The sequence below is a fragment of the Lobosporangium transversale genome (genome assembly GCF_002105155.1).
Source record: "Lobosporangium transversale strain NRRL 3116 chromosome Unknown BCR41scaffold_15, whole genome shotgun sequence".
NCBI lineage: Eukaryota > Fungi > Mortierellomycota > Mortierellomycetes > Mortierellales > Mortierellaceae > Lobosporangium > Lobosporangium transversale.
The window spans coordinates 696,971-706,801 of NW_019028993.1; the positions used below are offsets into that span (position 1 = coordinate 696,971).

The following is a 9,831-nucleotide window of genomic DNA, read 5'->3' on the forward strand; positions in this document are numbered from 1 at the left end:
TCTAGGTAAACTACGGTGCATTTATCCAGCACGGGATCCAACACGTTGCGCATCATGGCTGAAAAGGCGGCAGGTGCGCTGGTGAGTCCGAAAGGGACGACGTTAAACTCATAGTGACCGTAGCGTGTTCGAAATGCCGTTTTATGTCGGTCGTCTGGATGAACGCGCATTTGATGATATCCGGATAGTAAGTCGAGCTTTGTAAAAAATCGTGCTGTCCTGAAACGATCTATTAGCTCGTCGATTCTTGGTAGTGGATGGCGATTCTTACGGGTTATTTTGTTTAATCCTCTGTAGTCTACACACATCCTCAGTCCGCCATCCTTCTTTTTAACGAATAAAACTGGTGCTCCGTAGGGTGATGTACTTGGAGAGATGAAGCCTTTGCGCAGTAGTTCTGTGAGTTGTGTTTTTAGTTCGTCTAATTCAGCAATTGATAAGCGAATGACTGGTCTTACAGGTGGATCGGTATTATTTTCAGTCTCGATTCGCATGCTATCGCCACGATCCTGAGGGAGTCCGTCCGGTAGTGTGTCAGGAAAGAGGTCTGGAAATTCTACTTGGACAATTTGTTGAATCGATTCGGGTAGTGTTGAGTCTAGGTTTGTTGGTGGTGAAGTGGTTCTTACTTGGGCCAAGAATGTTGTCGTTTCGGGTTCTAATGCTAATGCAGCAAAGTTTATGGCAGAAAGGCAATCTTGACGAGCGGAGGAGGAGGTATGCCCTCGACATTCCCATAGTATGTGTTTACCATCGTGTTCAAAGTGTAAATCGTTAGTGCGCCAGTTGATTTGGGGATTGACTGCGGTTAGCCAAGGTTTCCCTAGGATGAGATCATATTTTTTCGAGGGGTAGATGATACTTTGAATCTTTTCACCATAGGAACCACGTTCAAGGGTAACAGATGCGGTTCCTGGGGACATGACTGCTGTGCCATTCGGATGAATGATAGGGATAGGGTTCGCGTTGTCTATGATAATGTTATGTTTTCTGCAAAATTTTGAACTCAATACATTTCCTTCTGCTCCACCATCAATGAGGATTCGCGCAGGGTGTCCGTTGACGGCCCCGATGAAGGTTAGTAGTCGTCTCGCATTGGTGTAGACAGCGGACAGGGATTGGAGGTGTGTGGCATGACGACGACGACGACGGGGTGGTTTGCTAGCAAGGTGTTCGTGGGAAGTAGAGGGGGTAGGTGAATTTTCAATTGTGTCTTGGTTTGAAGATGATTTGATTTCAGTGACAGGTGACGCGGAATTGGAATCGGGGGAGAGGTGATTTAGGGAATCCAGAGAAATGGAAGTGGTGTGGTGCAAGGTGCTTTTAGAGGGTAGTGATAAGAGAGAGGATAGAGAAAATATGGGAGAGGAACGAGAAGGCATAATCATGGATTTAGGAGAACTAGAGTTTTTATTACTGTTGTTACTACTTAAATCCATATGACTGCGCCCTCTAGAGCCCAGGACTCGAGGGTTGGTGGTGAGAGCGAGGCTGGCCTGGTCTACAGCTCGCTCTCCTCTTTTCCCGAGTCGTCGTAGTCGTCTTGCTGTTCCAGGTTGTTCAAGTTCCTAGTCACGCGGCAGTTCTTGGCCATGTGTCCTTTCTTTCTGCAGCGAAAGCAAGCGCCCGCGCGGCGCAGTTTTGTTCTGTCATTTTCGGTGAGCTTGGAGAGTGGTCTGTTGTTAGTCGAGGAGGGGCGATGGAAGTTCGCTAAGCCTGTGGAGTTTGTACTCTGTAGTAGGAAGTTATTGAACATCATCTGCATTGCGTCTAGGTCCATCGGGGTCGGTGTGGGTTGGCTTGTTTGGCTTGTCATGATGGGGGGTCTAGAGGAATGTAAAATGCTGTGGATCATCGTAGCCTGCTTGATGGCCTGGTTGAGAGTCTGAGGCTAGCGAAGGAGGACTTCCTTGCTTGTGTCTTCTACGAGGCCGTAGGTATAATGGAGGACAAGCCATGATTCCTCCAGTTTGGGTGTGAGGCGTTGGAGGCGGCGGAATTTGGCAGTGTATTCCGATACTGAGGATTTACCTTGTTTTAATTGAACCAGTGCTTTCTGGGCTGAAGAAGCCGTGTCAGGGGGTGTGAAGTTTTCGATGAATTTACTTCGGAAAGTGTCCCATGGTGTATCAATTGTCATTTCCGAGTCTCGCCACCATGCCTTGGCGTCTCCTTTCAGGTTGACAACGGTATATCGGACCCAACGGGAGTGGTTAAGCTCCATGATCTCGAAGTACTCTTCTTGGTTCTCCAAGAAGTTGAGGACCGCGACAGCGTCGCCGTTTCCCTCGTATGGTTCTGGTTTGGTAGGTTTTATCACAGCAGCCACCGTGCGGACATGGTCGTTAAAGGCGGCAGCGCTAGAAGCACTATCCTGTCGGGATTCGAGGAAGGTTTGCACAGCGTTCTGCACGGATAGGCTGGTACTGGCATCAAGGTTAAGAGCTTTCAAGGAAGTGGTGAGGTTGTCCATGGCAAAAAAAAAAAAAAAAAAATCAAATGCAGGGGTAAATTTTTAAACTTTATCTAGGAAAATATCAGAGGGATCTAGGGAAAAATATCAGAGGGAAATATAAGCGGTTTCTGGCGGGGTCGGTGGTTCGATGAACCTTTGCTACCATGTAAATAGTAACAATCAAAGGTGATCTTAGGTAGAATCGAAGGTCAAAGGATACTTTATTTGGCTATAACGTAGTGGACTATTTATACTGATAATTGATAGGGTTGGGGCTTGGTGTCTTGGCACTTGGGCTTGGCGTCTTGGCGCCTGGGGTGCGCGTGATAGTTGAGCCCTCCTCAAAGGTTTGGGTTCAGTATTGTATAACACGTTTGCATTGCACCTTAGCAGCATCCAGTTGTATTCACTACGTCTCAGAAGTATTCAGCTGTATTCATTTCAGCTCACTTCAGTTCTATTTATTTCAGTTCACCTCAGTTCTGTTCATTTCATCTCACTTCAGCTCATCTCAGCTCCCTCGTCTTCTTTCTAAACTCCTCGTGCGGCAGTGGAATTTAGCCTTGCAGGCATTGCAAATGTTACCAAATCATTAACGACATCCGACAAGGCTTTTCATCGCCAAGAATCATCATCATCTCATACATGTATATGATAATTTTAAGATTCAGAAGTTTGTTATTAACGATAGTCAGGATACCAAGGCAATACCTGGATACTTGAAACATGTAAGACAGCGTGTCATAAAAATCGACATCGATGCTGCATATTCAGGCAGTACGAACCTGAAGAATTAAATTGAATACCAATCAAGTGGATGAAAATTTGTCTTATAAAGAAAGCATTATACCTGTTCCTTGAGGATTTTTTACAATAGTACATCCTTTATGGATGAAGCCATCATCATCCACTTACCCTTTAGACAAAGGCGATGGCGCTTTTAAATCGGTCCTACACACACACTTATTGAGGGCCCGTCATAACCGCTGTTGCATATTTCGTTTAATTGCATATTTGATCACATGTACACCAAAATTTTGTTTATCCGGACGATTTACTAAGGAAAACGTCCGGATATTTTTAAGGTTCCAATGAATTGGGAAGTATTCTTAACTTTACAAAATATATAGGCGCATGTGACATTGCATTTACGGGTTCCCATAAATGCACATTCCCGGGCGAAAGGTTGGACAAAAGGCCGGATGCAAGTGCATTTATGGGAACCGATAAATGCAATGTCACATGCGCCTATATATTTTGTAAAGTTAAGAATACTTCCCAATTCATTGGAACCTTAAAAATATCCGGACGTTTTCCTTAGTAAATCGTCCGGATAAACAAAATTTTGGTGTACAAAAGGATAACTGCAGCCGTCCAGCCTACATAAATAGGATCTTTATGTATAGAAAACAAATGAATAAATACTCGGATAATGTGGTGCTGCGTGCAATGTTTTAACCTAAATGATATTGTTTATACATGATCTCTGTCACTCAGGAAATTAAAACAAAACCTGTGAGGAAAAAATAAACCTCAACGTGCAGATTATTATTTTTTGCCAAAGGAAAATGTCCCACGACAGAGTAAAAAACCTCTGCGATACTCTCTATGAGCGTTATGATGCCATTCTCTTGGATCGTGTTATTCGTCTAATTTTTGAGTTGGCTTTATCAGATGGCTGTACCTTTTTTTGGCTTATTAACCTCTGGTGTTGCTTCAGGAGATGCTTCGACTCGGGAATTTTTTCAAATTTAAAAAAGAGACCTCCAGCCAAAATGTCAAGTTTGGTCCCAGCCTGAGAGAGAAGTGTCTGCAAGAGCAAGCCAGATTTGCCTTTCAGTACGTGCATGTGCACATGAACTTCGTCCTCAGGCTGGTGAATTCAGGTATGGAGGTACATCAGTACAAAACACTGCATCAAACAAATTATATTTTTATTTGTACAGATTTCAGGAACAGGAAATGTCAATGAAAAATTAGCGGCGTATCAGACTTTTGGTGGCGGCAAAGCCACTGTCCTCTTCACAACTTGGGACTGAGAGGATCCCTGTCAAGCAAGACCACCGCACGCATGATAGGGCCCCTCGATAACTAAGCCAATGGACACATTGAGCCAAACTGTTTGTATCCTTCCATCATTTGAAATCATTACTGAACCGATAACCAAGCCATCATTTGGTAATATGACGACCCGACAAGCTCGAAATCCAAAAAATAATGCAGATGGATATTCTCGGCTTTGTCATGAAAGAAACCTTGCTTGTGTCCTCGACTGATTCTTTGACTTCTGGGTCCATCGCGAAAGAATAGAAGAGTGGTTGCATCTGGCCTGTAGCGTTTCCAGCAGTAGATAGCTGTGAGGCAGTAGCAGTAGTAGTACGGTTGCGATGGGGTAGACGGGTGGCTGTCATTTTTAAGAAAGCTTTAAGGTAGATGTTATGGAATAGTGATATATATAAAGAGAAAGAGATAGAGAAAGAAAGAGAAAGAAAGTACATAGAGGAGATGAAGCGGTTTTTATCTTGCCAATGCTGAAGAATAGAGATTAAGGATTCTCAGGACTTGACAAAGTGCCAATAACTTCGTCTGAATGCTGCTATATTGCATTAGTCTCAAATGGAGTTTTGGGACTCGAGCATTGTACCCACAGCTACCCCACCCTTTTTTCTACTTATTCTTACTTTTTTTTTCATTCCCTCGATTCTTTGTATTCTTTGCATTCTTTGCAATCTTTGCATTAATGAATAATCAAAAGTTGGCATAATTATATATATACTGTGTGATCCGATGTGGCGCTGAGCAGTGATGGCAAATAATGAGTGCCCTCAAAAAGAACTAGGGTCTTTTTCTAACATTGTTTCAGCCAGGGGAATGTCCCTAGTTTTTGTGTGCGCCGCAGGTATGACTCCCTGTCCTTGCACTGGCATTTGTATATACTTTCTTTTATTGTTTTTGTCCTCATGCCCTGTTCAGGCTTGAGCAGGTGTGTTACACCAACGTGTAATGTCATATATTGCAATTTCAATGCATTGCAAAACTTATTTCAACGAGAATGCAGAAAATAAATGAGCATCATCCAGTCGGGAGTTTTGTACAGAACATATTTGACGAGAGGCCACGAAAAAGACTGAGATACCCTTCAAAAAGTACATGAATGTTGAATACATGTTGGTCTATGCTTTTTATTATTATTATTATTTTTTTTTCTAGAAAAGAAAACCTCTCAATGTTTATTTGATACAAGTAATGATACAAGCAGATAGATATATATAACTGTATTCCACTGCTCATTTGCACACTATACGATACGTCAGAGAGAACATGTATTTTGTAGTAATCAATTCAAAAAGAGAGGAGTCTCCTTCCTCTTCATAGCCACTTTTTTTTTCGGCTTGTTTTATTTCGTTTCACTTCGCCTTACTTTGGTTTGCTTTAATTACTATTTTATATAAGTATTTTATTTTATTATTTTATGTTGCTATTGCCTTGTATTTACTGCTACTTTATTGTTTGCTCTTCTATTTTATTTTCTTTTATTTTAATAAAAACACTTTGATCGCGTATGTAAAAAAAAAAAAAAAAAAAAAAAAAACGCGGGAATTTTTTTTTTTTTTCTATTTTGCAAAAGATGAATTGCATCATGCGGTTAGTAATAGCTTTTATTTTTATTTTTTTTCCCTCCAAGCGACAATAGACTATGCACTCAGGTTCAATGTATTGAACTTGAATATAAGTTGAGTTTAACCAAATTATATAATATAATACAATATATTTAATAGTACAATCTAAAATAGGCTGTTCCTTATCGAGTTATCTCCGCGGTATTAGCTTTCGGTGGTCTCGCTTGGTAGGGTAATCTCGGCTCCGATCATGAAGGAAACATTAATTGTCCTTGACTATTTCCTTGACTTTAGGATCCATTGTGAAAGAATAATAGTACAGTTGTACCTGGCCTGAAGCGGTTACGGCAGTGGATTGTTGTGAGGTAGCAGCAGCAGCAGCAGCAGCAGCAGCAGCAGCAGCACCAGTACGGTTGGTGCGGCGGGGCATACGAATGGCGGTCATGATTAAAAAAAGAGTTTTAAGGTTGAGGCTTTGAGTCAATGAAAGAGAAAGAGAGAGAAAGTATGTAGAAGAGATAGAGTGCTTTTATGTGCTAGTCCTTTCAATTCTAGAGACGATATTTATACAAGTAGTTGGTTGAACAGATTCTGATCGAAAGATATTTATAACATTGAGTGGTGATCAAACTTCCAACTGCCATTAACTTTGTTATATGACACTAGTTGTCAAAGAGAAGCATGCTTTCTTTTTTTGTGATACGATGTGGAGTAGGGGAATTTCCTACCTGTTGCATTCTCGGCATTCTAAAGCTTCCAACTGAAATTCAGGCATAGATATTTTGTTTTTTGTGCTACACTGCCGTTTTCCGTTCATGTTGATTGATTCGGTAAGAACAAGGCCATGAGTGATGATGATAATAGTCCACGGATTAGTGCAAGAAAAGGCTCTCAGAGAGAAACAATGATCTTTCTGCCCTTTTGATGATACAAAAAATAAAATAAAAAAAAATAAAATAAAATAAAAAAAAAGTAGGAAGAGAAGTAAATTAAGAAAGTAAATTAAGAAAGTAAAAGAAAGAAAAGAGTATTATAAAATAAAACATGAATCATGAATGTGTTCATTTATAGAGTAGAAAATGGTCGAAATCTTTTAGCGTAGGAGGGCTTAGTCTGGGAAAGGAAGAGAGCAATGTGCTGTAAATAAGTAAAGGGCTTAGCCCGAAAGGAAAAAAAATAAAAAAATAAAAAAATAAAAAAATAAAAAAGAGGGATAAAAAGAAAGAGGAGGTCAGGAGGAAAGAAAATCTTGCTTTTCTTGTTGCAACGCTTTGGAGCTTTGGTGCAACTAGCATCAATACGTCATACATACAAATACAGATATGTAATTGCAGTCAAATACCTCAATAACAAAATTTCGACTTTTATACAATCATCTATTTAGTCCGTGTACAAATTACAACTGATACACTAGCAGTTCTTTGTGAAAACAGTCGCGTCCAGGGAATAAAGGATACATATGACCCTTATTTCCTTCCCTACATCGCAGTCCAAAGAGCTGTAGTACTTCAGGGCATGTTTTTGAACCATCTGTAAGAGTCATTGGAGAAAAAGGCACATGTAGAAATATGAAAAGAATTCCACGCGGGTGTAATAGAAGCGCAATCACTATTCTAGCTCTGGATGAATTGAGCCTATTACTCATGTATGTATAGAAACATACGCTTGAGCTCAGAAAGTCTTCAAAGATTACATGCAGGTACATGTACAGCATTCAGGTACTTGTACTATATAACATGTGGTCAATGCTTCAAATTTATACGGGGGAAAAAAAAAAAAAAATTAACACCAAAACGGTCGAGATGACCTCACTATTTCTAATTTTTATTACAACTTGTCTAGAATAAAGAAGGAAAAAGAAAAATCTTCAACAATCACATGAGCAACATTTTCCTTACTGGTATTTAAATAAAATAACTAAAAATAAGCTATTTGTAACATTTGGTACTGACACCAGCGTGGTTTAACTATGCTCCACTACTGATGCTCAGCACTATGGATATGGCAAGCATCATCAGCAATATACATTTCACAGTTGTAACATCAATGACTATTCAAAAAAAAAAAAAAAAAAAAAAAAAAAAAGAAAAAGAGCTCTGTAGAGCACTTCCTTTTTTAAATTATATTTATTTGAAACAATGTGAGTAAGCATTTGTATCACATTTTTGGTGGCGGTCAAAGCCACACCGTCCTCAGCACATGGAGTTGAGAATGGATCCCGATATGCATTTTGCATTTTGCATTTTCAAAATGTTGAATTGCTAACATATCGGTTTGTCAGATTGCCAGTTTGTCAGGTTATTAGGTTGTCAAATGATGACTCGGTCATCGGCTCAAGTAATGGTTTCAAACGATGGAAGGATGCAACAGGTTCAAGGGGCCCAATGGCTTGAAGTCGCTGGGGTTACCGAAGAGCCTCGTCAGCATTGGTCATGCGTGTATCCTCGGTCTTGGTCATGAAAGAAACCTTGCTTGTGTCCTCGACTGATTCCTTGACTTTTGGTTCCATAGTGAAAGAAAAGAAGAGCGGTTGCACCTGGCTTGTAGCGTTTCCAGTAGTAGGTTGCTGTGAGGCAATAGCAGTAGCAGTAGCAGTGTGGTTGCGACGGAAATTGTACGAAGTCATTGTTAATGTAATAATGATATATGTATAAATATATAAAGAGAGAGAGCTAGAGAAAGAAAGAGAGATAGAGAAAGAAAGAGAGATAGAGAAAGAAAGAGAGAGAGAGAAAGAGAAGAGAGAAGAGAAGAAGAAAGAAGTGAGAAGTGAGAGGAAGACAGCAGGACAGTAGGATCGCACTGAAGCATGAATAGAAGTCCGGAACAAGCGAGTTAATTTGCCGCCAATACACTTGAGGACATTCAAAAAATACAAGGGATCGCGACCAAGTGCATGAATTATATACGTATAATACTTTGTTTTGTCGTGTATGGGGGAGACAATTAAAGCAAGACTCAATGCTTGAAATACACGCGCGCGTTTATTCCCCCTTTTGCACAAATATGCGTGGATTAAATATTCATGAAGATAAAACATATTGAAGACAGAACTGATGTTGCAAGTCATCAATCGAGTCAATGAGGATACTTAAAAACTGATCACTTCCCTTTTTTTTTTTTTTTTTTTTTTTTTTTTTCACGGTGCTCCATCGCTGTTATGCATCGAATCATTCCAGCAGCACCAGCGGCAATAATGAGTGGGTAGAAAGGGGGGAAATGAAGAGGCTCTTGCCAAGCAATCAAACAAGAATAAGAAACTTTTTTTTTCTGTCCTTGTAATGAAAAGGACGAAGGAAGAGAAGGGAAATATGGAAACAATGGAAAAGAGACAGATTCTTTTTTGCTACAAGCATTTTTTGTTTAATGTATTCTGGAAGACGAGAAGCCACAACGACATCATTGTCATTGTTTTCAGGGGAACTGGGTTTCACTTCACCAATCAGTGGCCGTTATCACGAGACAATAGTTGTGACAATTCTTTGGAGCATTGGTTTAATTGATTTTAATTGACTTAATTGATCACAAACACCATCATTGGTCAAATTATAGTTAAATGCTTCGCTTTTTTTTTTTTTTTTTTTTTTTTTTAAACTGTATGAATGATGGAATGTCAAATCATGCAAAGCAATGGAGGAACAGAACACAGAAGGGAAAGAAGGAAAAAAGAAAAAGAAACCCCCCCCCCCCGACTTTATTACAATCATTCATCTATTATATGTGTATATCGCAACTAATAGCCATAACTCAATTGTC

The 9,831-nt window shown here is 40.0% G+C and overlaps 2 protein-coding genes across 2 annotated transcripts; both read right to left on the reverse strand.

Annotated features, from left to right (window-relative positions):
• Window positions 1-3,535: 3,535 nt before the first annotated feature.
• On the reverse strand, window positions 3,536-4,866 carry BCR41DRAFT_370194 (hypothetical protein; the record flags this gene model as incomplete). The annotated part of the gene is made up of 3 exons (XM_022026513.1): window positions 3,536-3,703; window positions 4,140-4,328; window positions 4,711-4,866. 3 exons carry the CDS (start codon window positions 4,864-4,866, stop codon window positions 3,536-3,538), a joined length of 513 nt encoding a protein of 170 aa, XP_021882198.1.
• Window positions 4,867-8,187: 3,321 nt separating this feature from the next.
• Window positions 8,188-9,213, reverse strand: BCR41DRAFT_352333 (hypothetical protein). The gene has a single exon (XM_022023942.1). The coding sequence runs from the start codon at window positions 9,143-9,145 to the stop codon at window positions 8,480-8,482; it is 666 nt and encodes a 221-aa protein (XP_021882199.1). The 5' UTR covers window positions 9,146-9,213; the 3' UTR covers window positions 8,188-8,479.
• Between the last annotated feature and the right edge of the window lie 618 nt (window positions 9,214-9,831).

Coding starts and splice junctions, on each gene's coding strand:
- BCR41DRAFT_352333 (XM_022023942.1), bottom strand. CDS start 9,145: ATGACTTGCAACATCAGTTCTGTCTTCAATATGTTTTATCTTCATGAA.